We start from the raw sequence: 26,858 nt of genomic DNA, 5'->3' as shown, positions 1-26,858 counted from the left end.
TAATTCTTCTAGAGGTTGTTTATTAGTTTAAAACTTAAAATATATGAGAGGTTTTCTGGAAACTTTAGTGACAATGTAGTATCAAACAATGTGAAACTAAGAATATCAGGCAGCTTTATTAGTAGAAGCTTAATATGACAGGATGGTTGCAGACAGCATGTTGAAAACAAACTCCTTTGCATTTTTCAAATTAGTAAATCAGGCTACACAAAGAATGTTTTTAAGCATGGATATATACAACAGACAAACCTGAGTCTTGTACTGTGTGGACGTTTCTTGGATAACACTGCAAAAACACTTCACCAAGTGCAGGAATTGTTTGGACTATGAAATCATGACAGCGCTGACAAGTAATCTTTTACGTCATCAATATCTAACTGCTCACGTGTTTCTGCACCCCTCCCCAGATACAGATCTGTCTAGTATGGTTTGTAATATTTACCTGGATAAGCAATGTACAAGCGATGTAAAATTGGAGACCTGTTTTTTCAGTCCTGATGTTTGCAAAGGCAACTTAAAAATTCCTTACTTTCCCTCTGTGCTTCTGTACTGGCTATTGGCTTGCAGTTGATGGGCAGATGTATTTCATACATGGTATGTGTTACTGAGCGAAGTACGTTAGAGCCAGTGTAGCATACATGTAAGTTCACTGAAACTTTTTGTTGCTGATTCAGGAAGAAGCAAAAATGTGATGGTTACAGTTGTCATGTGTCCCGTCCCCCCCCAGTCCCCAAGTAAATACTGCAATTATTACTGTCCTAAGTTTGAAATCTTGCTTTTGTTGTCTCCAAAAGTACCAAAGTATTTCAAGATATATTTTACTAGTAGGTTTCAACTTTTTTTTGATATTTGGTCTTTATTGTAGTAGTTACTCGTGGTTATCTTCTCGCTGGTGTTCAGCCAGTGCAGTCCACTTTTTTAAAATGTGACAATAGGCAATTTCGTTGCTGTGTCTTCAAAAAGCACAGTAGGTGCTGTTAATCTACTAAACACTTCGTGTTTTGCTGGCAGTTAGATTATTTTCAACCTCGATATTGAAAGCAACAAGACCATTAAATGAAAAGCCTAAATAAAAGGTCACGTTTTCATTTCCAGGGGGCACTGAATCACGATGGAGTGGCAAGATAGGAAATTCCTTCACGTGACCACGTATAAATAAATTTCTATCCTTGGTCCAGCCAGAAACTCTTTTGAGAATGTCACGAATTTTGCCAACGTTCCATACAGTTCCATGTAGCCACTTCATTCTCCTCTCATCTAAGGACCCACTAATTAATTTATCAATTTTAGTTTTGTGTGCAATCTTACGTAAGCCATAACCTTTTCCCAGAAAAAAGTGAGTGTAGATTCTTTTCTTTCTGGTAGGAACATCTTTCATCTTGATGTCATATAAACGTTTCAGGGTTTGAAGGGCTGAGTTTAGAATTTCATCTTTTTCTGGACTAGGCTCTTTGTCTAATGCCTCATCTGGCCAGTGCAGCAAGGTGAGCAAAAAATAGGCGCTTGCTGGAAATAGTCTTTTTCCTTTAAAAAATCTTACACTGAGGTCACGAAGAGTTTGCAGTGGAAGAAGTTTGGCTGATCCTGGTGCTAAGCATGATAATGTGATGTGGCACAAAATATAATTGATCAAATCGTTGTCCTCCAGCCTGTCCCTTTGTGGGTTTTCTGTATAGAAACTAAGAATCTCTTCTAGCTTTTCAGCTGACCGATTCTCTTTCTTATCTGTTAAGAATGACAGGATGTTAGTGACGCTACCTCCACCCTTCTTATAAATATTCATGCGTCTCATCAGCTGGCTCTCAGGGCTGGTGTTGCTTTCCTCAGTAAGTGATGGTGAGATGAAGAATTTGGCATAGACCTCTGACTGTCGTTTTAGCCATTTTCTGGGATTATAAACTTGTTCTTCTTTTTCATCTTTTTCATCTTCCTCTTCCTTCTCATGGGTTTTATCTGTTTGGAAATAACTTAGGTCTTCTGAAATCCATTCCAGAGCATTGTACAAGTTCTGGCGTAAGCCTTTTAAGCGGGAGTGAAGCCTTCCCCATGTTTTTTCAATGTCTTTAGGAATGTAATCTGTGATCAGGTATTTCACAAGCTCAGAATATTCCCCCTCTGGACTTCTGTGAAATACAGGGATCATGGACAGAAATTTAAGAAGACGACATCCTACTTCAACTTCTCCGAAATAGCCAGCATTGTTCATAATGTCACGTTCTGCTTTTGCAGCCTGTTGTGCAGCCCTGAAGCATTTTATAGCTTTAAGAGCAATCTCTATCTTTTGAATGATGTTTTCAGGAATGTCGTCCTGTGACATTTTATCCACAGTGAAACTAAACCATCTCCTGTAGACCTGACCTTCTGTATCTAAAATGTAAGAATCATTTGGCAAATGAGATTTTGCCACCCCTGCCCAATATTCTGCATCTTTAAATTTTTCATTGGTGTAATGCAGTCTGGCAAGCTGCTGGGCAAAAAAGGGGTCTTTTCCAAGGAGTTCATATGCAGCTTTTAAAATAGCTATAGCTTTTTCACAGTCTTCAGCTTTACAGACGTGTTCAATGAATGGGGAGAAAAGAGTGTCAGTATTGTCACCCCTGCTTCTTTTATCACGTCGAATAAACAGATCTCTTATGAACTTTATGAATTCATCTCGTCCGAATCTGTTTCCAAAGAGGGTCTTTTCCTGAAGAAGTGTCATTGCAAGTTGACTTTGAGGTTCGTTCCCTGAAAGCTGATGCAGAATTTCTTTTGCCACCAGACAGTGTATTATCTGAACAGATGAAATATAGGTGGTGCTTTCCCTTAGCTCAATAAAAATCATTCTTGCTTGTTCGCTTAAGTGACTTTTGAAATCATATGCTCTTGATATTCTTTCTGTATATACCCCCAGTCCCAGAAAAGCCTCACAGTGTGACAGTGAAACATATGAATTAGGTACATAAAAATTAAGCAATGCCACGTAACACATCAAACGTGTATCACGAGAAGAGCGGTCTATGCCTTGCAATATGTGCCCTACGAAGTCTCGCACATAAGTTTCATTGAACTCCTCACACATCAGGACAAAAGTAAGTATGAATTCTGGCTTGACATCTTTCTGCTTCAGTTTTTCAAGTTTAGTTCTGAACAGAGTTTTCTCTGAGTCCGTCAGCTTGTGAGTGACAGCAACTGTGTCCAGTGGAGAAGCCTTGCAAAGCCTTTCGGGGTCATTGGATCGTCTACAGCACATGAGGATGAAGTAAGGTCTGGGGGAATTAATTTTCCTAGTTGATACAGCATCCATTAACTCATACCTTAGTTCTTCTAAATAGTCTTCATCATAATCTTCAATCAGGAGGAGCACAGGAAGACAATGACAGATGTCTTTTTCTTCATACTCTCTGAATGCAAGTGCATGCTCACAAACAGTTGCAGGTGGATATGAGGTTTTGATAACAGCACACCTTAAGTCCTTTCTTCTTTTCCATAAAACTTGCCGCGATATTGTGCTTCCACCACTTCCGGGATGGTGAAATATCTTTAGTTTAGCCACAGAACAGTTGTGTCCGCTTCCTTGTAAAATGTCATCTAGGAGTTTGCTAGCATCCTTACATGCTTCACGTTCAATGATTTCCCCACAGCGTTTTTTATCAGCAAGCCAGAAGTTTTCCCAGATTATTTTTCTCCCTTGGTAAAAATTTTGTTCTATTTCTTGTATTTCTTTTTCAGTCAAAAAATCTAATTTGATATCATCACATTGGTCAACGCAAAGGATTTCTAGGGAAAACAGTTTCTCTTCCTCCAGCGAGGGAAGTGTACATAGCCCTCTAGTGGAAACTGGCAGGTGTCTGGGTTGTGCTGTAGAAGGCAGCATTGTTTGAATGGTGGCATCTACGTGACTTAGTTTCATACCCACAACGCTGCATTGTTCTAGAGTCTCAATGCTGCAGGATGCCTGAGCTAGATTAGCCCACTTCCCATAATTTTCTCTGGACTCTGCAATGCAAACAATGTACTCTGTGCCGTTCATCTCTGTATAGAATTCCTGAAAAGTGTCCACAAGTGGTTTCTGCACTGGTGATAGCAACAGGAAAAGCACAATGAAAGACCGCTTCGGCAGGATTTCATCACAGATACGAGTAATTGCTTTCTTAAGGTATTTTTTTTTTGTTCTAATCCAAGTAATTTCATCACAAGGCTTTTCACCCCCAAGGAAGTCAGTGCGCCCATTGCAGAATATCCAGCTGGTCTGATCAAACAGGCACAAATGTTTCTGAGTGGGAGGGTTGCCAGTCTTACTTTCATTGGAAAAATCCTGTAAAAAATAAGACCTTGTTGTATGGTGTTCTTTGTACTTGCTATACAGTCCTGACACGTTAGAATCTTCATCAAAGTCAAAGACACAAAAAATGTTCAAGCGCATTAAAAAGTTGATACTCTTCAGATTATCATTTTCACATCTGTTTGTGACAAGGATGTAGCGTAGGGAATCATCTATATAGCTTTTGCCATCGTTTAGTAGAATTGACAACTTTCTTCCTAAATTTTGAGATATTTCTCTATGTACCTGTGTGCTGGAGAGCTCGGCATTTTCTCTTTGAGCATCCCTGTTTTGTAAGCCCTGAATGAAAGTAACTAGATCGTTGTGCTCTACAGGTTCAGACTTTGCTCCTAGTCTCTGATAGAGAGCTCGCTCTTTTGTCAGGATCACCTTCTGGCTTTTTTCAATGTATTTTGGCAAATAGACTTCAAAACATTTGTTCTTCACTAAACTGGATGTTGGTTCAATGTCAACCTCCACCACAAATCTTTGTTCCTGAGAGTCTTTTGAAATGACTTCAACAAAAACAGGCGGGTGAATACATTTCCTTGCAACTTCCTGTACGTCTTCAGAAAAACATTTTTCTATATAATCGAGTGCATCAACATAGTATTCTCGCTCTTTGACCTTTATGCCAATGATCTGTCCGTGTTTCCAACCCCTACCCTCAACGCTGTCCATGATACCAAAATGTATGGTGCCGTTCGTTCGAATGTTCATGCAGGCCGAAGCAAATCGTATCACTTCACAGGCAAATTTTGATTGCAATTGATTTTTGTTCAGTTCTGCAGCAATGGTAAAAGATTTGTATTCGTGGCAAGGAGTGATTAAATCATTGACTCCTGATTCTGGAGCAAGAACTCTGTCTCTTACATATTTGAAGTCAGCATTCTGACTTCTAAATGGTCGACAGTTGCTGAGCTCTAAAACTTCATCAGTACTTTGAGCTTGGGATTTGTTCCTTTGCCTCTTGCCAGACGCAGCAGTTGTGCTGTCTCTGCTAGTTTTATCTACTGGACCACAGCTGTCTCTACCTGAAGTTCCTTCAGGGGGGGCATTTTTGGGTCTTACTGGATCTGCCTGTGCATCAGTTCTCTCAGACGTTTTGCTGCTGGGATGCTTGGCTTGCTGTGCATTTTCCTGTAGCTGCAGAAGTTTGTTTTTCTTGCACATTAACATGTGGATTTGGCCTCCCTTCATACCTATGTTCTTGAGGAAAGATTCATCCAGTTCCATTAGCGCTGGACCTGTCACTTCTTCCGCATATAGTTTTTCTACATACTCTTTCTTGATTCCAGTAGATTCTAGCCAACATTTGACATCATTCTCATTCCATTCATTCACAGGTAATTTTCTGTAATCTAGAAGTTAAAATTATGTGTTAGTAATACAAACTAAAAACATGTTAACGTGCTTGACAAGGCATTATAATCCTTGCAAAACTGGCCATGTTGAAGGCTAGATGGTTTTCTTTCTACCAGTCACAGCGAGGGACTGTGTCTTAACTTCTCAAATATGTCAGTTCTGATGACTAGAAGCATCCGTAACCTTCATCAAAAGCAGTCCTAAGCAAAGGTATGAGACTATGGTGAAGCAGGAAGCCGTGAAGGAGGTTTGGAAACTGTCTTCAAAGGGAGTAATGGAAATGACCCAAAATGATTTTTGAAGCGAATGATGTAATGAAGTTATTGGAACTGACGGGGGCTGAGCTGTCTAAACTAGAGAGGTTTGGGTGGGTTGTTTACCCACTTGAGTCTGTTTATTTTCTCCTAAATGAAAATAGCATCGATACAAACCATAAGTGATGTTAAGAGTACCCATTAGTTCCCCACTGGAGGTGAACCCTTAAAATGCAGATACTGAAAAGCAAATCGCTACATACAAAGTACAAATTTTCTGAAAGCAATACGTACCCATTGCCTTCGACGAGGGAAATCCTTCTGTTAATGAACAAAAACCTAGAGGGGGGAAAAAATAGTTGTCTTCAGATTCACAGTTAGCATTCCTATATTAGTTGACTTATTTGTTCTTTTTTCCCAACTTCCGACCCACCTTTTTGGCCCATGGTAGTTTCTGTACTGCTAAAAGCCTAGTCTTGCCACTACACTGCACTGAGTGCTGGCAGGTAGTCGTGCGTCTGACACACACGGATGTGTGAAGGAGAAGGGGTTTTGCTGGAGAAGCGTGTGCTGAGAGCTGTGCCCAGCAGCCACTCTGTTGGACACTACTGTATCCCCTAGGTTGTGTAATGTCTTGCTTTTTATTCCTGTCTTTCACTCTCTCCCTCTTCCCCTGACTCCTGCTCCTCCTACTCCCTTTGTTTTAATCACCTTTTTTTTTTTTTTTTTTTTTTCCCTCCCTCTCTTTTTTTCCACGTCTGTTCTGGTGCTCACTGGACTTTTATTTTTTTGGTGGGGTGTCCTGGCCTGATAATATGGCATCCTCTGCCTGGCTCAGGCTCCATTTTCAGGGGGACAGAGATGGACTGCAGCAGGCATAGCCGTTCCATACGGCTACGGAGGAGACACGCTAAATAAGCCTGCTCAGCGTGCCAGCAGAAATCTGCGATCAATTCCCATAGCCAACAGTAGCCATCCAAGAGCTACGGACTAGCCAGCATGGCTCACAGCGCAAGGGAGATGGTGGTGCTGATGTTTCTCTTACTGTAGTGTGAAAGCTCAACTCTGTGCTGGTTCAGCAGGTGGCCATAGCCTGGCCGGCTCCATCCATGGAGCTCGTGGTGGTACAACAGCGACACTCACAGCCTCTGAATTCACATGTAAAAGGAGCAGGAACCGGTGCGGCCAGCGTAAAAGGCGGTTGTGGGACTCCTGCAATGACTGAAAGTACAAAGATTGTAAAGGAGGGAAGGTGAAGAGCACTTGCTCCCCGGGACCACGCCTTGGCATGAGGTGAGCTCAACAGAGGTGGCGCTTTGGGGAGATGCTGGGTCTGGGAGAATAGGGGATGCTAGAAAAAAGGGACAGGGCTCTGAGCAATGGGGACATCTTCACCTAGGTGAGGTTGCTCAGCGCCTCACCTGCCCTGACCTTGAATGGTTCAGGCATGGGGCATCTCCCACCTCTCTGGGCAACCTGGGCCAGTGTTTCACCATCCTCCGTATAAAAAAAAATGTCTTCCTTATATCTAGTGTTAATCTTCCCTCTTTTAGTTTAAAGCCATTACCCCTTGTCCTATGGCAACAGGCCCTGCTAAAAAGTTTGTCCCCCTCTTTCCTGTAGGCCCCCCTTTAGGTACTGAAAGGCTGCAGTGAAGGTCTCCCCGGAGCCTTCTCTTCCCCAGGCTGAACCCCCCCAGCTCTCTCAGCCTGTCCCCACAGCAGAGGGGCTCCAGCCCTCCCAGCATCCTCCGGCCCCGCTCCGGCAGCTCCGTGTCCTTCCCGCGCTGAGGCCCCGGCGCTGGAGGCAGCGCTGCAGGGGGTCTCCCGGAGCGGAGCGGCGCCTCGTGCCTGAGGCACTGGCCTTTCAGGGCCCCGGCCACCGCCCCGCGCCCCAGCGCTGCGCCTGGAGGGCGACTCGGCTGGCGGTGACGGCTCAGCCCCTCCCCCGGCTCGCCCTTCTGCCACGCCCTGCGGCGTCAGCTGACGTCAGGCGGTGTTTCGCGGGAAATCGAAACTTAACGGGGAATAGAAAGTGGGGGGGCGGTGTTGCGGGGCGGTGCGGGGCCGCAGAGCCCCGTCATGGGGTGGGGGGCCCGTGGCACCCCGCTCCCGCCAGGTTTTTTGTGGGGGCCTGGGTACAGCCGGGTGGGCAGGGCAGGGATGTAGCCGTGGGGCGGAGGGGTCTGCGCACCCCCCCACCCCCCCGAGGTGCTCAGACAACCCCACTGAGGCTGAGCGGCTCTTTCCCCAGTGGGATGCGGGGGCCGCAGAGCTGCGAGGGCGGTAGTGCGGGGGGAGCATGGCTTTTCCCCGGCCTGCTACTGGTACCGTAATCGCCAGGCTGGGAATGACCTCCTGCCCCCCCCACGCAGGACCGGCACAGGGAGGGCTCACCTTGGGTAAGGGACGGGTCTCCAGTGCTGTCCTGCCAGATCCTGCCTGCGAGGAAAGTGTTTCCAAAGGCGGTGGGGGACAGAGGGAAGATGCTCCAGCCTGCTGCCGTGCCAGGCTGCTGCGCGGGTGGAAGTCTGGGCCGCAGAGGTGTTCCTGCAGCGCACTGCCAGGGCTCTTACAGATGGTACTACTGATATCTGGCAATAAAAAAACGGGGAGCTGCTTTAAATAAACATTCTTGTTAAGTCACTAAGTCTCCACCCCCTTCTTGGCAGTGCTGTTGCTGGGTGGTGCCTCCATCCCTGGCGCTGGCCTAGGGAGAGTCCCTTGGGTGCTTGGGCAGGCGTGATTGTTGGGGTATTAACTTTTGGATTTGGTTTCTTTTGTATGAGGCAGATCTACCCCCACCCTGCTTACTGCCCTCTGTATCAGCTACCTCCTCCCTCCCTCCAGCTCACCGAGGTAAGTCGTGAAGAAGAGGTCGGCAGGGCCACGGGCAGCGGTGACAACTCAATCCTCTGGGGCACAGGACGGCTGTGCTGGTACTTGCGAAGGGAGGTGCCCTCTCAGCCTTCCACGCTTCCGCCTGTCTTACAGACTGGGGTTTTTTTTTCCTGTAAACCACATGGTCATTATCTGTGCTGCACAGCAGTAAAATTTTTTGCAGCATGTAACTGTGTGTGTATGTGTATTTCCTGCACCAGGGTCCTGGTTTTGCCAAGAAGCAGACAGCGGCTTTGCGCAGGCCCTGGCGACGGCAGGATGTGGCTGCTGCGGGCCCAGTGCAGCTGTAGGTTTGTCACCCTCTTCCCCTGCTCAGCGTCCCCAGCCCTGTGTCTCAATGCTGTTAGTCTGCTCGTGGCGGCAGGCCGGCCCGTTTCCCCAGGCACACGTTGTCACTAACAGCTGCGGGTTTTTTAATCCGAGTACAAGTCTTTATTTAGTAGACTTACAAAAGAACTGTACATGAGAAGTACAAAAATATGAAATAGGCTTTGAATCTTCTTAGGTAAAACTACCATCATTTTTTTTTCAAGCTTTAGAAACATGTAACTTGCACAGCTGGCATCTTAGGTAAATTGCTGTCATACATTGCAAAACTAGGAAAAAAACTTCCTGTAAAGTAGCTCCAGAAAAGTAGCTGTACGTACCCAATCATACACGTTACTGTCAATAAGTTATTAGTTTAAGACACAATGGCACACTCATACAAATTCCCACTTTGTAATCTCGCCTTTAATGAATTCCATTGAAAGATGCAGTATCGCTTTCCTCTTCCAGTCCTTATAATATGATTAAATATAAACACAAAACCGATTAAGAATGATTTGGCATGCTTTATACTTGTACCACTTGGATTTGATACTACTTTGTAGTAAAAATTAAATAAATATAAATATGTTAAATAAATACATTGTAAAGGAACACCCCACTTCTGTTAAATTCAGCATTTCTTCATCCTTCCTGCACTCTTAATGCTTTGTCACAGCTTTGGGGGCCAATGAAAAGAAATACTGCATCTTTAAAAGCACAGGCTCACTTGGATGGAATTGGCAACCCATACAGCCAGAAAATGGGGTTCCTTTACCGTTTTGTCGCACCCATTAAAACCACTGCCTCTAATTTCACTGTTCTGTACATCTCTCGTCGTTTCCTATTTAGCTCCTTTTCGCCAAGACTCGTCTTACCTTTGGCTCTGCAACTGGCGACCCTTCTTTATGAGAAAGTAAGGAACACTTGCAGTAGATAAATCATTAGCCTCTCACCAGCAGCTCACAGCTGCCATCAGTGTATTCTTCTGAAGTTACTTGTGTAGATCTTTTCTGATACTGTGATTTAAGTCAAGGACTGTTCAAGCTCATCTGTGAATACTGGTTGATATTTAAACAATTAAGCTTATTTTCAAAGTAGGTAAACCTTTAACTGATCTTTCAAGTCAGTATTTTTTTAGAACTTCATTGTATCTGCTCAAGTATGAGGGACTAATTTTCCAGGGTAGTACTGATTAAGCAGAAATTACATTCTCTCTACTGTTTTTTGGATAATCATAAATGATTCTCTTTACAATCACTAATGCATAATGTGGCAGTAGTGCAATGGCAGGTTCTGATGATTTGCTACAACCGAAAGGCTCCTTTTGCAGATCCCGGTCCCTAGTAATTATATGATTTCAATCACTGTATTTTGATTCTTTGTAGTAAAACACATCAGTTGTAAAATCACGTACAGTACAGGGATATTGGGTGATGGTTATATCCAGCTTGCTCTCTCCATTTTCACTGTCCTGAAAACTGCCTTGGAATAACTCCATCACCAGGGTTCATTGCTTTTCTAAAGTTAGCACGCGCTCCTCCGGCTCCTCCCGTCTCCTGCTCCAGCCCAGGCAGCGGTACAAGGCACTTGTTGGAAGCTTGATCTCTTCCAAGAGAGAGAATTCAGCTCTTTGATCCCACTTTTCCCTGCTAATGGTAGGCCTGTTTCACAGCCCTGTGCCTGGAATGTCGGTCCCAGAGAAGAAAGTTACGTCCCTCTCCTCTCAAACAGTGTCTCCTGCAAGGCTCAGCTCTGCAGAGTCCTGGTGATAGTAATGCTGAAACAGTCTTTCTTGGCAGCAGATATGCATAGCATTGTAGGTGTGTAGGAGCAGGTGAGGGAAACGAGCTGTAAAGTAACACACGAAATCATCTGGGATGGAGCCCAGGGTCTCCTGCACTTCGGGGGGCAGTTCTCGGTAATGGTGCTTCTGTAAAGCAAAAAAGGATAGGGGAAAGCTCAGCCGGAGGGTACGTCTCCAAGGATCCTCTTTTAAATAGAGTGGTCTCTCCGAGATGCGTTTTCATGGCCAAAGTAACCTCACATTAGGCGGAAAGCAGCTCAGTACCTAAACCAAGGTACTGCCAGCCATGGGCTGGCAACAAACAGCAAAGGGAGGCAGAACCATAGCGTGCATTTTGCTTATGGAAAGAAGTCCTTTACCTTATTTCTCATTGCCCTCAGAAGATCCCGCACTGACCCTCCTTTATACGATCTGAATTTTCGAAGATCTGCAAAAGAAATGACAAGATTTCTCCTTGTGTTTTGATGCAGTTTCAGTTGCTGGCCTCAGAAGTAGTAAGGTATGTGTGCCTATAGTCACATCTCCTTATGGATGTGTTTCAATATATAAATGCGTACTTTAACTTGAAGAAATACTTGGCTGACAAGTAAAGGTCATGTGCCTAAACTCAGGCAGCGTTACCCTTGCTGTCCTGTCCCGGCAAACAGGGAACAACCGCGTGTAACTCCTTTCCACTCTGATCAATGCTATCCGTTACCTGTCTGAAGAGGAACCGTGATGTGCTCTCTCCAGTCCATTTTCACCACCTCTCTTCCGCCTCTTTCTAATTGCTTGACTATTGGACTGTCTAAAGATTCTTTCTCTATCCGGTCACTAACATCCTGGAAGAGACATTGAGGTTATTTCTAGTTTTATTTCCAAGCTTTTTCCAACAATTTAGAATTGCTGCTTCTGCCAGTTAGAGCCTGGTCTGATAACAGAGTTATGATTCTACTTTACTCCATGATTCATTTCGTAAGAGATACCACCTGGGTATTACAGCTTTGCTTCTTCAGTCCTCACAGTAAGGTTCTGGATTCTATCACCTCAAACATCCACAAAGTTAGGAGGAGAGACTGAACTTGAGATACAAAGAATGTCTACAGGAGTCCTTAGAACTTAAAGGATTGAAAAGGTCAACACAAACCTGAAAAAACTGGAGCTGTTTTTCTAAACGCCAAAAGAATGGGTGTTTTAGCACACAGCTGGCAGACGGACGTTTCTGAGGGTCCATGTTTATCATTTGCTCTATTAAATCACGAGCGACTATGTCCTCTGCAAGGAAAAGGGTGATAATTCATAGGCTGTAGGGAAATCTAATGTTTTGTACTTTAGAAAGTCACTATGTTCTCTAGTTCCTCCAACACGATCCTGAACGCTGGCCCCACGAGCTCAAGTACTGCCCTCATCGATATGCTGGGCAACCAACAGAAAGTCAGTAGCGTTGAATCAGTGTGATTATGAAAGACATGAAATAATTCTTCAAATAGATGAAATAACTCTACTGTCACACTTGCCGAGTTCCAAATTTTGTATCCCAGAGATGCTTTGGGGTACTACTGCTAAGAACTTTAGCAATTTTACTTCAGGAGTATGTTAGGAGTACAACTTTCCCCACTGCCATGCTGGGAATCACTGCGAGTCATTGTTCTGTCATTTCTGTTGGCATTTTAATGCCCATGGAAAGTTCACTGAACCCTGTAGTTTATGTTTACCGCGCTTTTCTTACCGTGCCTCCCTGCATTTAAAGACTCCAGGCTGTATGCACCCAGCAGAATGTTGGCTTGCCGCTGTAGAGATTTGCCAAAGGGATGGCTGCCTTCAGATACCACATAATAAAAGACACAGCCAGCTGAAAAGATGTCCACGGTATATGTCTGCAAATAAACAACCTTTAATAGCATTAAAACTTTAATTTTTCCCCCTGAAGACTGAGCCATCATCACAGAGTGGTTATTTTGCATCTAAGAGTAGAATAAAACTTTTCAGAATCACATATTCAGCTGCAAGCCAGCAGGAATGTGGGGTTGGACCAGATGACCTTTAAAGGTCCCTTCCAACCCAAACGCTTCTACGAGTCTATGAACGCCCAGGCATCGAGTACTGCGTATCTTAAGGTCTGACTGCAGCAACGTGCCACGCGTTGGCTGTGCTGCCTCCTCCCAGGGGAGATGAAGACTTACAGGGTTCTCTTTGCAGTCTTCATTCAGCATCTCTGGGGCAATCCACCCTTCGGTGCCTGGCACGCCCGACCGACGGCTAAAGCTGTGCCTGCCCACTGCCAGCTTCTTGCACAGCCCGAAGTCTGAAATCATAGCTTTGACTTTCCCATGGGCATTAGGCATCGAGATGAGGATGTTATGGGGCTTCAGGTCCCTGTGGACTATTATAAACACCTATTTATCCACTCCAGGCAATCCCAACAATATTTGTAAATTTTTAATGTATTTGCATTGTAAGCCTTTCACAAGGCTGAAACACCGTTCACTAAATCAAAGTCCTAACCTCAAACTTTAGTAGAGGCTCAACACCTTTTTATTCCATAACCGCTAGTCATCATGATTTATAGAACTTCTATCCAAAAAACGCAGCGCCCTGAACAAATGGTAATGATTGGCTTCATTACTCCAGTGCAGTGAACGTTACGGGTGTCAAAAGACAGACACTCTTGCTGCCAGCACTAGGTGGGGCTTCTACAACTCTCTCTTCTGGGATTAAATAAATACAAGCTCCCAGCACCAGACCAGTTTCTCTTCTGTTTTTAAGTAAATGTACCACTCTCCATCCAATACTGAAACGAGAGGCATTCTTACCAATGCTAAGGGAGTGCAGGTAAGCAAGACCAGATGTCGTCTGTTGCAGGAGAGTGATGGGTTGTAAGCCATGCTGACTGAAGGCCTTCTGCTCAACATACTATAAATTACAACAGAAAACCACAAGAGTCAGCCACAACATTGCTTATTGTTACCTCTGCATAAACAGTACGTATATCCCCTTCTCCCTCTCCAAAAAAAAGGCTGGACTGGGTAAATCGTACGAGCTGGTAACACGCATAAAAGAGACTTTTTTTTTTTTTTTTTTTTGGCTGACAGCGATGATCTCTGAACATCATTCAGAGCTAGAAGTCCATACAGCACTGTGCTCCAGAGCACGAGCAGAGGGTCTTCAAAGTCTGGGTGACAGGAGCGGGAGGATGACTAGAAGGGAGTCCTTCATAAGAAGGAGAAAAATCAAAGGACAACGGCTTCTGGCTTAGATCAGTACAGGTTTAGGGATGTCTTTCTAAAGGTCTAACGACACCCCTGTTGTAGGAAAATGTACTTGTCACAGAGGTGATGGTGGGAGTAACCAGAACCTCTCCTGTAGCAGGCACTTCAGCAACTTAAGCTAAAGGAAACTGAAGGCCCTTCAGGGAGCAGACCTCCACCAACTCATCCCCCATCACCTCCTGTAAAGTGGCAGCACACAGCTCAATGGCGATGTACTGAAACTGCCGGTCCTTCTCCGTGCAGAAATATCGGATCACATTCGGATGCTCATCCGACTCTCGCAGCAACTGTACTTCACGGTCTGCAAAGCTGAAGCACTCAGGAAGAATTCGTTTCACTGCAACATCTCGATTATCAAACGTGCCCCTGCAGACAGGAAGGAAAACCACATCGTCATTGTACGCTGCAGACAAAGCGTGTACAAAGCACGTGACACCAGAAGACATTTGGCAGAGGCCTATTAAAGCATTTATCATGTTGCAAACAGATGCATTTGGTCATTAAACATTTCTAAGGGAAGTAAAGTAGTTTTTGCTAGTGAAGAAACATGGCATGAAAATATTCCAGACACACACAAAATACTTTTTCAGAAGTTTAATTTCTGTTAATATTAGATAGGTGTAGGTTTGATGTTGGTTGTTTTTTTAAAAAAGACCTAATGCAAATAACACAGTCATCGGTCTATTTCATGCTGAATGCACTTTTTGTCTTCTACCTGTAAACAATTGTCCCTTCAGCTCCGTGTCCCAATACATCCTTAGGGTTAAATGAAATCTTGCCAACCATCACTCTGTTTGCATCTTCGTCTGAACAAAAAGCAAGAAACAAGGACTGGTTTAGGATGGGTCAAGTCAGCCTTTTACACCTGCACATCCTTATCTTTAAATTAACACCACAGATGATCAAAACAAATGAACATCTGCATTTTGGTACTCACGCTGAATAAGCAAATACTCTCTGGGGACCAAATGACCCAACATGCAGAGTCACTGTGTAAGCACCTGAGGTAAGGTCTGGAAAGATCCTGTCTCAAAACAGTAGAAGAGACTAGTGGTTCTCAGCAGACAAAACTCTTTCTGGAAAGTTTTACAGCTGCCTTGCTGCATTCAGGAAATGCTGACTGACAGTTGTGGGAGTGGGTTTACTAGCAGCTTCCCTGACTAGCCTTTGAAGGGACAAAGGAGTGTACAGGAAGGTCAGGCAGGAAGGCAGGCCGTGCTGCCTAATCCCTATGTCTCGATTCCAGTTAATCATAATAATACGTATTTTTATTAAACAAACTTCTCCCTGCTGGTTATAAGAATGTACTGCCACAGACAACATAATCTCTCAGACAGCAGTTCTGAACTGGATATTCTTCTAAAGCAGATAATCCTGCTCAAAGTCAGGGCACGGCACACCGTCACGGTGTTTTGCAAATGGTCAGACTAAATGAGAATGATCGTCCTTTTCAGCTTTCTGGTCTATGAAGTACCATCAATAAGTATTTTAATTGTTGTGCTGTATGATCATACAGACTGGGGAAATACAGAGACTCACAGTCAAAGACACTGGATTAACTTTACCTCCCTCTTCTTGCTCAGTGGAGAGACAGCTCCCAACATCAGATGTGGAGATGCTGGAATACGCAGAATGGTTTGATGCTCTTGGGGACATATTTGGTGTGCTGGTAGCTGAGCTCTCTGTCCGTCCATAGGAGGTCTCCAAGAAATCTGTGTCTGGGGGTAGATCACTGGGAGCACGAAAGGGCAGCTTTTGTTGCTGCAAGAGCTGTATTTTCTCTTCCAGCTGATGCTGCCTCTGTTGCTGATGATGAATGCTCTGTGAGAAAGGACCTCAGTTCCATAAGTGGAGTGAAGTTTCTTACAGTCACAACACAAAAGGGACCTCTATAGCTGTTGGGGTAGCCACCTCCAAAAGGTGGGAGGAAAACTCTTGTTACGACACCAACAGCCACGTAGGCTGGGGAACTTTCACTCACCCACTTTCAACTTCACTCTGAACTTCCATTGCAACACTGAGAAATCACACTGGTTGGTTAACATGGCAAAAGCTAACTGCTACTAGGCTAACTGTCTTTAAATCAAAGAAGGCTAAAGGCTTTGATCCAAAAGCTGAAAAACCTGACAGTGGTTCAGGTGAGGAAGAGAGAAGCCAATGGTGTTAAGGTCACGTCCGTGATAAGAATAACACATACAAAACCCAGAACTGGTGGGATGGAAAAAAAAGAGTCTCCAGAGTTGGCACATACGCCCAGAGAAATCACTGTTATGTCAAGTTTGTAGCCTTTGCTAGCCCCTGCACATCTGTGAGGAGGGAAAAAAACCTGTAGTATGTTACGTTCTAACTCCTGTATCATTTCTTGGGCTGTAAAATGTTACTGACTCTCCCAAAACTCAAAAACACATCAAGCTAAGTCAGCATTACCATTGGATAAGTGATGATAAAAGCCACCCAGCCTACAAGCAGGAAAGTGCTAAGAATGATGGTGGCCATGTCCTTCAACATGGAGTCCACAGGAGCCTCTGGCCGAGGGACAGGCCGAGCAGGTTTCTCCTCAATATCCTTCGGAACAGCAGGAGGCACTTCTGTTGAGGAACCTTCAACTATGTCAATAACCTAAGAGGCAAAGAAAGCTCTGTTAGCTCAGTATCTTCATGGGTAGTGAAGCACTTATACACTAGCCTTACTGCTGTAACATTTTTAATAACTTCTAATCCTACCAAAGTCAAAGAAAGTTTCACATGTGGGAAAAAAAGTCAGCTGAAAGCACTAATTCTGAAGTAAGGAATGACACATCATCATAGCAGTGATTCTGCATGCTAAGTACATGAAAATCTGACACAAAAAAAGCAAAGTAATTCCATGTAGCTTTTCTTCTGAGCTCTTCCCCAACTTCTACCCCGTGCATTCTTCAGTCGTCCAGTAAGATGATTGTTCTCATCACAAACCTTGTCAATAGTGGCTTTATCAGAGTCGGCTGGAATCACGTTTTCAGGCCTCTTAGGTAAGTTGCTTGGGAATTTCTCCAGAATCTTTGTAGGGGCAGATAGTGGTGTTTCATGGTGCCCTTTAAATAAAACACATTTGTTGAAATAAAAAGTTGTCCCTTTTCAGGAAAGATATCTTTAATTTCAGCATCTTCGCTGAAGAGCATTATAAAGTTGATTTACAAAAGGTTTGAGAACATCACAGGACAAAAGCTCAAATTAAAACATTTTTTCCCTCTGTTCTGCCCAAGCAGTCACAGGTATAGCGATGGCAATCCTGAAGAACTCGGTGCTCAAGCACTGGCTGGGGCTTTGCCTCCTGACCAAACACCTCCCAGCCGGCTCACGCTCAAGGTAGCTTGGCTTTGTGATGTGCCTTGAGATGAAGATCGTGTTCTAGGTATGAAATGGTTCTGAAGAGCACAGCACAAGAAGGGAGCAGGAATCGATCCAGCGCTCGCTCAGCGACAACTGCTCTTCATGCCCCTTTGGCTCGTGCTAGCCAAGTGAGGGAGACGCTGCTGCACTCCCAGCTTGGGCAACCGGAGCGGACAGAGGAAGACTCCTGCTCGTGTACAGAGCAGGGAAGAAAAAGGAGAAAGCCTGAGGGCACAGGTCATTTAGCGAAGAGGGTTGCAGAGGAACAGGAACTGTTTAAAGGGAGCCGCTTGACATACTGCAAGAGCAGGACAGTGATAACGAAGAAAGGGATCACAGGGGAAAGGTGGCAGTTAGAGACGCTGGAAGCTACACCCCATCCCTGACACAGAGATCCTATGGCATACATCACTTAATTATAAACTTGCATCACCTAAAACTGAACTTCAGATGGTTCCTCATTTTGGAAGCAAAACTGTAAATGTCCCGAAAAGTCGATTCCAACATTTTGGGATTTGAAACACACAGGACGGCTGATCCTTTATTAATATTATCGTCAGCCTCTGTGTGTTATCCTCCATTTGTAAAATGGGGCAAACATGACCATCTGATCCATTATGCCCAATAAAAAAAAATCCAAAGGAACCAGAATACAATATTTACAGTAAATAATAAATTATCTATACCCTTCTCCGAAGGAGGGGGCAAATAAGCAATAAACAGCTTTCCACATAGTGAGCTAAGCACTCTTCATTCTCAGTACTGAATAAAGCAGCGGCCTTGGGAAAAACAGAATGCAGTCGCGCACTTAAAGACATTAATTCATACGCAAATGCAACGAATTAGAAACGATTACTAGAAGTCAGTCCTTGTGACTGATTTACAGCAGCTGAAAAACAGCTCTGGGGTTCGGGCTGGAATCGCCGCTGGACGGCAACGCGACCCTGCAGGAGCGGCCGAGTGGGTCCGGGCAGGGGAGCTCGGATACCTATGAGAAGCCAGTCGTTCCAATAGCTGAGTTTGTTCTTGTCTTTCAGTCTGCCCGAAAACTTGACATCCGTACTGGGGGTGATGAAACACTCGCCATTGTCTTCAATCGTAACTCCTTCTGTTTTTGGACCCTCCAGTAAGGGTATGGCACTGCCGCGGGGCTAGAGGGAGAGACTGTTGTTACAGTTAAGGACGCACTGTGTCCCTACAATATTTAAATAGGAAACTAAATAAAAAAATGAAGGTCAAAATTGGTGCGCAAGCAAAAATTACTGGCAGCAAAGTCAGCATAAGTAAACACTGTCATTATGCCCTCAGCAACTGCTTCAACAACCTTGGACATTAGACCTTCTAAGTTACATGTTGCCTAGGAGAGGAGATTACGCTCTCTTTTTTTAGAAAGTTAAACAGGATCTTTATTTCCTACCTGGACAGACACAGCGTGAGCAAAACAAATCTATGATGCAGTTTCCTATCTATGGAGAGTTACTTTGATGAATAAATCAGCAATTCTAACATTAACCACAAAGCACCAACAATACAGCGTAGCAGCCGCTGGTCCACCCCTGCTACGCCTGCCTGGCACAATTCCCGATGAGCTACAGTTACTTCTTTGCAGCATTCGAAATGATTCCTGCAATACGGTCATGCATTCTAAGGCTTACTGTTAATTGTTTCATGAAATATTTAATTTGCTATGTATTTCTTGATAGCAACCTGTAATTTAAAACCAAATTTCTGTAGACGTACAGCCTGCAGTGTTTTATTTTCTATGTTAATGGTATCCCTTTGCCACTTTACTATGGCAAAGTTGTCCTTTTATTTTTTTAATGTATTTTAACGTATCATAGAATAGTATGTTTCCATTTCAACAGTTTTTTTTAAACTCAGGACAGTACTAATTCTGTAAAGGCACTTTTCAGCGGGCGTCATTCAACTCTTGCAGCTCCCAACTTACCACAATGGTTACTCCTTCATGCACCATTGATGGGGATGCATACAAGCTTGTGGAGTATTTCCCTACATATAGAGTCGGTCTGGAAAAAAGCAATAAGTGTTAGAAAGAAGTAGATCATCTTAGCTAAAACCTTGGCAACACAATCCTGCGCAACTAATGCATGAGTTTCTCAAATCATCAATATTTATATCTTGAAAAGCCTGGATCTGTAAAATTGTTTTAAGTATTGCTGTACTGTGAAGCCATTCTTTTTAATTATGAAAGCATTATTAGTTGATTATTCACATCACAACTCCTCATTTGACAAAACTCATGTCCTATTTCTGCATTATTCAATTACTGGTATTTGCCAAAATGCCACGCATTTTTTTTTTTAATGTGAAAGGCTTCACATATTAAAAAGCAACTCCATTCCATATTATAAAAAACCTGTTCAACACAGAACATCTGATAAGTTATGAATATGCATTTCCCAAGTTTACGATAATTTTTTTTTTGTCTCTGCCTTTAGACAGTAAAAACATCAAATGGGATACAAAATAACGGCTGAAGAACTAGAGCTGCTTTTATGTATTCTTTTCACCATCTTGAAACTTGTAGAACAATCTTTAACTGCATGTATACAAATAAGGTTTTAATGACAAAGCTCTGTCAAATAGAGAGTGAGGACAACAGGAATATCCGTGCTCACGTCAGTTTGCTCTTGGTCTCTGTTTCCTTTGGGAAAGGGTATTTCCACTTGGTAATGTGTCCAACCTCCCCAGACATGAAGGTCAAGTATCGCAGAGTTTCTATCCCCACGTTAGTGTGCATAACCTTCCGTAATCCTTCACGTTGCCAGATGTAAAAAGCTACCACAGGAGACGCGTAATTCTGAATCCACAGTACGTCCCCAGACTCACTGTCCACGGTCACCACCAGTCCATCTCCATTAGACACGAAGTGGGACATTTCTGCAAGACACAAATATACAGACGATCTGTATTGCTGCAGACATGCAATTTTAATAATACATATTAACAGTTCGAGTCCATCACACCTTACATCAGCAACAGAATAGCTGATTGGCAAATCAGTCGTCAGAATTGGGTTGATAAAAGTTCGGTTGCAATACAAAAACACTGCCACAGCTTTCTCTGAGTGCGCATCATGGTTTAGGTTTGCTTCCTCTCCTGCCATTTGTCACTAAATTTTAAAGAGTCGTATCTTCAAGAGCTGTACCTTCTTAGACTCAATTTACCTGAAGCTACCTAACAGGCTCCACATGTTACAGCATGTAAAGGATAAAGACTGGCAAATACTTATCAACTGCACAAAAAAAATCAGACAGACAGCGTGTCTTATCAATTCTAGAAAAAAAAATCAGAATATTTTTGCATGCATGCAAAACCCATGGCCAATACTGGGGGGCGTTGAGGGGGGGAAGAAAAAAAAAAAGACAGCAATTAAATTCTTACTGTATTTTATGTCTTCATCAGGCAGAGTAGCTGCATAATCAAAATAGGTGGCATTCCATCGCAGCTCCTTCTTCTTGGTGTCATACATTGTGATCGTGTACTCTGTTAAAAAATATACAGTCTGTGAAGCAAAAAAACCTATGAGAGAATAGAATCAATCATCTCAAATCTGGGACACTCTTCAAAACACCACACACACACACCGCTTACTGCTCTCTGCATTTCATTTTCCCAACACTCCGGGTCAATAAACATTTCATAGCTGTTAAAGATAATACCCGATCCACTCGTGTACTGATCTACAGGAATCTCCGAACATGCCCTGCAGGCAGTTACTGCCCACGGTACCAGCCTTTTGTTTTCACTGCACAGCTTCGTCTCATGTACTTGGTTTTACTGACAAGTTTCCAAACCCTGCATTCTAAAATTCAGCATAGCGTGTTCTGTAACTGAACTATCACACTTGCAGAACACATTAACAGAGAGGGCAAGGAACAAATCTGTAACACTCATTCCTTTTTACTACTCAATACCTATATGGTATTGGTCTAATTTTAACAGTTATCTAGAATGCTGCATCAGTAATTTGAGCAGATATGCTGTATCTCCATTTTCTTAAAACAGTTTTTGCAAAAGCTGTATGTTACAGAGCAAACTTGGGTTCACAGCTGCTACTGGAACGTACTGTTAAACAATATAAATGCCACTTAGTCAACAAGAAAAATAATGGACCATGACCACTGCCAAAGTTAAAAAAATCAGTATCTTTATGGTGCTATAAAGAGTTAATAATTTTTCTGTGTACCGTCTAAAATCATAATTTACAGCAGTTTTTCTAAGAAAACCTAAACTGATCACAAGGTATTTTGTTATGATCCTAAATTTTAAAAACAACGACAACAGAAATCGTCTTCTACGCTGCAGAAAAAAAAGCATATGACCTGTTCTCCCAAGATACAGGAGGGACGTTGATGGGCAAAGGCTTTCTGCAAATGAGGAAGTCAGGGTTTGCTGTTTCTCCCCAGTCATGAGGTCAATCACATACCAAATATCCTGCTTTTTACCTGAAATCATAATTTAAGCCACATTACCATTTGGTTGGAAAACTACACTTCCATCAAGCTTTTCAGTCTTCTTTCTTTAGCAGGCTCATGAACTTAGCATGAATAAAACATTTTTAATAAAACAATTCCTCATAGTCAGGGTTAGTTTCGTCATTTAGCACTACTGGCCAATCCCAAATATTGACAAGAAAAATGAAATACAATATTTAGAATGGTAAGTACTATTGGCTGAATCATTTTTTCACACTGATAAAATCTAACAGATTCTGAGTGCGGATGATCCTGTGAGCTAGCAGAAGAGGAGGCTGAAGTGCTCATGTTGACGACAGTAGGTGGAAAAAAATTATGAGGGTCTACACATTTCAAATTGAATAAAGATTGTAATCCTAACATCCCACTCAAGACTACTTGAGCCACAACCTTAAATATTTATTTGACACTAACACATATGTGTTCTGTTTAGAAGCTTCAAATAAACCTTTTTAACTCCTTTACTGGAGAGACACAAAGTGGAGAATCAGAAGTAGGTATTGGCCATTCAGAAGATTAGAAAAACAACACTAAATTCATCGTGATCCTTCACACATTTCACTGTTGTGATAAGTAATAACTGTCCTTCCTTCTCCCTTTCTCCTCCCAAATCCATCTCCAATTAGAACCAGTCAGGGCAGTGAGCCATAAATTTGTGTAAAAATGCGTAGTGTAAGTTAACTGACTTATCTCAGATAACGGAGGATGTCTATCTGTGTTGCAATGGGATTTCTAATTTAATTATAATTGTCAGCAGTCAATGACATTTATAAGTGTAAGAAGATTTTAAGTCAAAGTCACTTTTTGTTGAGAGACAGAACCTCAAGAAACCAAAAAACCCCATACAGGCTATTTACTGCTTAGAAAAGCTGTTTTCTCCTATCAGGAAAAGTAGTAATTGAATTCTATATTAATCAGATTTTCCGTCATCAGAAAGGTTCTTGAAAAAATCATAAATAATACCCAAAATACAGCATGTTTCCACGCAGTCTGCCTGGGAGTCTCTACATTTTGTACTCACTGAACCTACTACAGTCTAAGAGAGACGACATTCAAGCTCACCCATGTACAGGATCCCGTCTGAACTGCGACAAGGAGATGCCTGCACCAGCTCTGGGATAGTAAATGGAAGTTTCTAGGGGAAAAAAACAACAATAAAAGCTTATTCACATTGGTATGAGTGTCTTCACATTTGTTCACAAAAAAGGGTGGAGAGAAAACTTCAGAAATCTCAATTTTTCTTACTTTTTGTTTGTATTATTGCAGTGCCTGAGAACTCGAGATTTCAGGTCAAGGCCCTGCTCTGCAAACCCAGAACAGGGAGAAGTCTGTCTCAGTGGGTCTACAACAGGAGAAACGCATGTAGAATGGAAGAAATAGTTGCAGCTGAGAGGTCAGGAGGCCAAGACTCTGTGGTTTTAAGGTCTACCATCATCACTTATAAACTGCCTGGGCTTCAACATACGGTGGTTTAATTGTGTCACCTACAACACGTATCAAATGGTTCTCCACAGGACTGTTCAGTAACACTTATAAAGGCCAGAGATCTTCATACAAATGAAACTGTTGAGAGGGCGAAGCACGAATCTCTGGCTGAAGAGTTCTTGAGAAACTCCCAAGCCTGAGTCGCACTCACGGAACGGGTGACGATCCTTACTAAGTTTTACGAGACTTTTATTGGGATGAGGTCACAAGAGTAATGGACAAACTGCACCAACAATAAAGACCAGGCCTTTGCTAAGTTTACTTAAATATGCTAAAATTACTCCTCTCTTGCCTAAAACTTTTATAATAGTGATTCTAAACAGAAATTAAATTACTTTAATTCAAAAAGAGAGAAGATTATCAGAATACAGGAATAGATTGAAATAGATTGCTGCTTCCTGGATTCACCCAGGAAAAGAACCAAGAATCATTTTGCAAGTTATGATCTGGCTGTGCTGGGCAGCAGGGGGAGTGGTGAGTAAACACTAGAACATTTAACAATAGTCAAATTCTTAGGGGAAATTATAGCATCTGCCAGAGAAAAGAAACTTGTGGGAAGCCAAATATTTTATCTGAGTTCACCACAAAGTTTAAAAATACAAGTCAAACGTTAGCTAGGATCTGTGAGTTACATGGAATGGTGACTAGTTTGGAAAGGTTCAGCATTTTTGCCTGCTTGCTAAGTCTTATAAAAACATCTTCTAAAGGTGTCAGCACAGAATATTAATACTGGCTTTTGGCAGACGGCTTTAGAAAATCAAGTATTTGGGTTAAAGTGACATATCTGATTTGTATTATTACAGGTACACCTTTCCCATCAAATCGTACAGAGATTATTCAGTATTTGGATAATACCACATAAATTTTGTCACCACCATCATTATTTTATCAAGTTACAGAAAAATACTACAAGTGGGCAGAACATGTGTGTGGTGGATATTTTAAAGCAGAAATTATTTCCCGCTAATCAAAATAAAGGTGTCAACTTTCTGCTCTAATAAAATAAAGTATGTTTTCACTCTGCAAAGGTGCTAGCGGCACAACGCAGGGCACTGTCATTGCAAAAACTTGTATCCTAACACTGGCACAGGCAGCGGATGGTGGCTTTTGGCTAGTCTGGATCAAGCTTTTCCAAGAAACTGGTACACCTCCATTAAACGGCACAAAAGCCGGCAAAACTTCACAATACTGTCAAGAAAGCAGAAAGTCCCCCTGGGGACTTATCCTTTGTGTGAGTCTGATTAGGGCACTTCTGTAAAAATTATCAGAGGAGAGAATTAAAAAAATATACTTACAGTCAAGCCTTCACTATTCTTGCCACCAAGTGTATACAAACTGCCATCGTTTGGGTCTGGAAGAAATGCTGGCCTAGGATTTAAGCAGCAATTATAAATGATTAAAAAAACATACTGTGCTTCTCAGAGAACAGGAAAGCATCTATGATCAGAACTGGCTATACAAAGAAGTTCATTTGACATTATGCTTTTTACTTTGTATTACCCATTTTTTGAAGTTTCATTTATTAATTGTGACAATGAAAAAATACAAAAGTTTCAGAACTGGCATAAGATTACTAGTACATTTGAAAACTCAAAGATCCAAACGTGGCAGGCAATCACAGGGGTGAAAGCTTTTAAACAAGATCTATACACTTTTAAAATGCCACAGAATTAAACCAAACAAATAAACAAAACCAGAGAGCACAAGGAAAGCTTCAAGACAAGAGTTGCCAGAACCAAGTAAATTTGAGAGGTAAAAGCAACCCCCCACCTAAACTACAAAAAACCCCAAACAAACCCCAACATCAAAAACAAACCACAAAAAAGAAAGGATGTTACCACTGACTTCACAGACGTAAAGTTAAAGCCCCACATTCTCTAGTTAAATGTGAGATTGCTGCACTGGAGGAACTACTCTGAAGTAACAACTTGAGGGTTTCATTTGAAGATTCTGGTAGTGGTGGTGGTTGGAGTTCCCTATGCTTCACTATTTTTAGTCTTCTATTTGAAGAGAATAAGAAGTACAAACCCAGAGATCCCTCCCTAGCTGTTTCTGTCATTTTCAAAGCTGCTTAATTAAGATTCTAGCACAGCTAGAACCCTCGATCTCTAAACCTGAGCAAGGGCTTGAGAGAACAGCCTGGAGACACGACGTTTCTTCTTAGTGCTACAAGTACGAGAATTATATCCAGGTAATTATATCCTTTCTGTATCTGCTCTCTAAACCTCCTTAAATTGACTTACGCAAGGTATGCAACTTTTCCAGAACACAGATCATTTTGGTTCAAATTAAACCAACATTCAAGTTGTCATTGAAAATCGATCAAGCAGTAAATGAGATAAAGGAAACAGACTTACTCTTCCACATGTATTGGCACCTGGAGTACAGGATCTGCACAAACAGAAAAAGAAAAAGTCATAATACCAGCAATTCGTCTCCCTGAACTCACTAGATACAGGGTTAAGCCAGGCCTGCGACAATTTGCTCCTTTTTGAGAGGCTGATGTAGAGTTTGAAAGGGGCCATCTCAGCAGCCTCAACGATCTCCTATCTGGCTGCGAAACCACGTTTGTAAAATGGGAAAGTACAAAGCACCTGAGAAGTTTTAAACCTTCTGAAGTTCTTCGTTCAGTTTTACCCACCCTGCTCCCCAGCTACCTGGGGAGGAGACTGGCAGAAGACAGCAGTACTGTATTGCATCTAGAGTTTTCTCCTTATTTGCCACTTGGACCAAGCATAGAGTCTGTCAGAACTCCTGTATACGCGTGAATAAAAAATCTTGCTTTCAATTCCTCTGTCTGATCGCTGGGCACTGGCTGAGCGTAACTTGCAGCACCTGCTTTCCCTCTGCAGCCTTCAGCTTAAAAACAAGCTACAGCTAATGGCAGTTTGCAGACACCGTGACAACAGGGATACAAAAGTACTTTTCTTGATATTTTCTAATCTGGGTTTCATTAACTTTTGCTACTTTGTGTATCAGGCAGGTAAGCACCCGCTTTCCAGCCAACTCCGCATTTAATTCAAAAGGCAAGATAAAAACCGAAAGCCTCGCGCTGCACCTCCTGAAGCAACGGGAGGACTGCCGAGGACTGAGGAGCAAGACTCTGATGCTACTCAGAAAAAACTTAATTCCGCTTCCTACTCCAAGATAAAACCTCTGTGATCAGCACATCACTGAAAAGAAAAACAGAAGCCTGCCAAGGGCTATACAAAATGACCTCAAACCTGATTTTTTCACTTAAATAACCTCCCCACTAAAATTTATCCAAGAATCCACGTTACATAAAAATCAAGAGGTTTGGAAACAATCTCACAGTAGTTGGT

General features: G+C 42.7%; 2 protein-coding genes across 5 annotated transcripts in view; both read right to left on the bottom strand.

The window, feature by feature from the left end:
• Nucleotides 1-91: 91 nt before the first annotated feature.
• On the bottom strand, nucleotides 92-8,916 carry LOC128917781 (sterile alpha motif domain-containing protein 9-like). Of its 3 annotated transcripts, XM_054221245.1 has the most exons (4): nucleotides 8,777-8,916; nucleotides 8,319-8,515; nucleotides 6,217-6,261; nucleotides 92-5,664 (listed from the first exon to the last, which is right to left on the bottom strand). In XM_054221245.1, the coding sequence occupies exons 3-4, from the start codon at nucleotides 6,218-6,220 to the stop codon at nucleotides 986-988; spliced, it is 4,683 nt and encodes a 1,560-aa protein (XP_054077220.1). In that variant the 5' UTR covers nucleotides 6,221-6,261; nucleotides 8,319-8,515; nucleotides 8,777-8,916; the 3' UTR covers nucleotides 92-985. The 3 variants fall into 3 exon arrangements, with proteins under 3 accessions (XP_054077220.1, XP_054077219.1, XP_054077218.1); XM_054221244.1 differs by lacking the exons at nucleotides 8,319-8,515; nucleotides 8,777-8,916 and adding an exon at nucleotides 6,968-7,158; XM_054221243.1 differs by lacking the exons at nucleotides 8,319-8,515; nucleotides 8,777-8,916 and adding an exon at nucleotides 6,356-6,590.
• A 620-nt stretch (nucleotides 8,917-9,536) lies between these two features.
• The window catches only part of ERN1 (endoplasmic reticulum to nucleus signaling 1), a 36,031-nt gene continuing 18,709 nt past the window's right edge, over nucleotides 9,537-26,858 (bottom strand). The window contains exons 3-22 of one of the 2 annotated variants that reach the window (XM_054221246.1): nucleotides 25,893-25,926; nucleotides 24,831-24,903; nucleotides 23,113-23,185; nucleotides 21,898-22,020; nucleotides 20,957-21,058; nucleotides 20,191-20,452; nucleotides 19,500-19,578; nucleotides 18,540-18,702; nucleotides 17,135-17,253; nucleotides 16,611-16,802; nucleotides 15,749-16,004; nucleotides 14,899-14,989; nucleotides 14,360-14,549; nucleotides 13,728-13,827; nucleotides 13,098-13,297; nucleotides 12,644-12,791; nucleotides 12,062-12,189; nucleotides 11,633-11,756; nucleotides 11,295-11,362; nucleotides 9,537-11,061 (exon numbers count right to left, since the gene is read on the bottom strand). In XM_054221246.1, the coding sequence (XP_054077221.1) occupies nucleotides 10,855-11,061; nucleotides 11,295-11,362; nucleotides 11,633-11,756; nucleotides 12,062-12,189; nucleotides 12,644-12,791; nucleotides 13,098-13,297; nucleotides 13,728-13,827; nucleotides 14,360-14,549; nucleotides 14,899-14,989; nucleotides 15,749-16,004; nucleotides 16,611-16,802; nucleotides 17,135-17,253; nucleotides 18,540-18,702; nucleotides 19,500-19,578; nucleotides 20,191-20,452; nucleotides 20,957-21,058; nucleotides 21,898-22,020; nucleotides 23,113-23,185; nucleotides 24,831-24,903; nucleotides 25,893-25,926 (2,732 nt within the window). In that variant the 3' untranslated portion in view covers nucleotides 9,537-10,854. Of the gene's footprint in view, nucleotides 11,062-11,294; nucleotides 11,363-11,632; nucleotides 11,757-12,061; nucleotides 12,190-12,643; nucleotides 12,792-13,097; nucleotides 13,298-13,727; nucleotides 13,828-14,359; nucleotides 14,550-14,898; nucleotides 14,990-15,748; nucleotides 16,005-16,610; nucleotides 16,803-17,134; nucleotides 17,254-18,539; nucleotides 18,703-19,499; nucleotides 19,579-20,190; nucleotides 20,453-20,956; nucleotides 21,078-21,897; nucleotides 22,021-23,112; nucleotides 23,186-24,830; nucleotides 24,904-25,892; nucleotides 25,927-26,858 lie in introns of those variants that run through there. The other variant, XM_054221247.1, reaches the window with a different exon arrangement.

The sequence above is a fragment of the Rissa tridactyla genome, chromosome 15 (assembly GCF_028500815.1).
Source record: "Rissa tridactyla isolate bRisTri1 chromosome 15, bRisTri1.patW.cur.20221130, whole genome shotgun sequence".
Classification (NCBI taxonomy): Eukaryota; Metazoa; Chordata; class Aves; order Charadriiformes; family Laridae; genus Rissa; species Rissa tridactyla.
The sequence above is the reverse complement of the archived record's forward strand: the minus strand, read 5'-3'. Positions and strand labels throughout refer to the sequence as shown.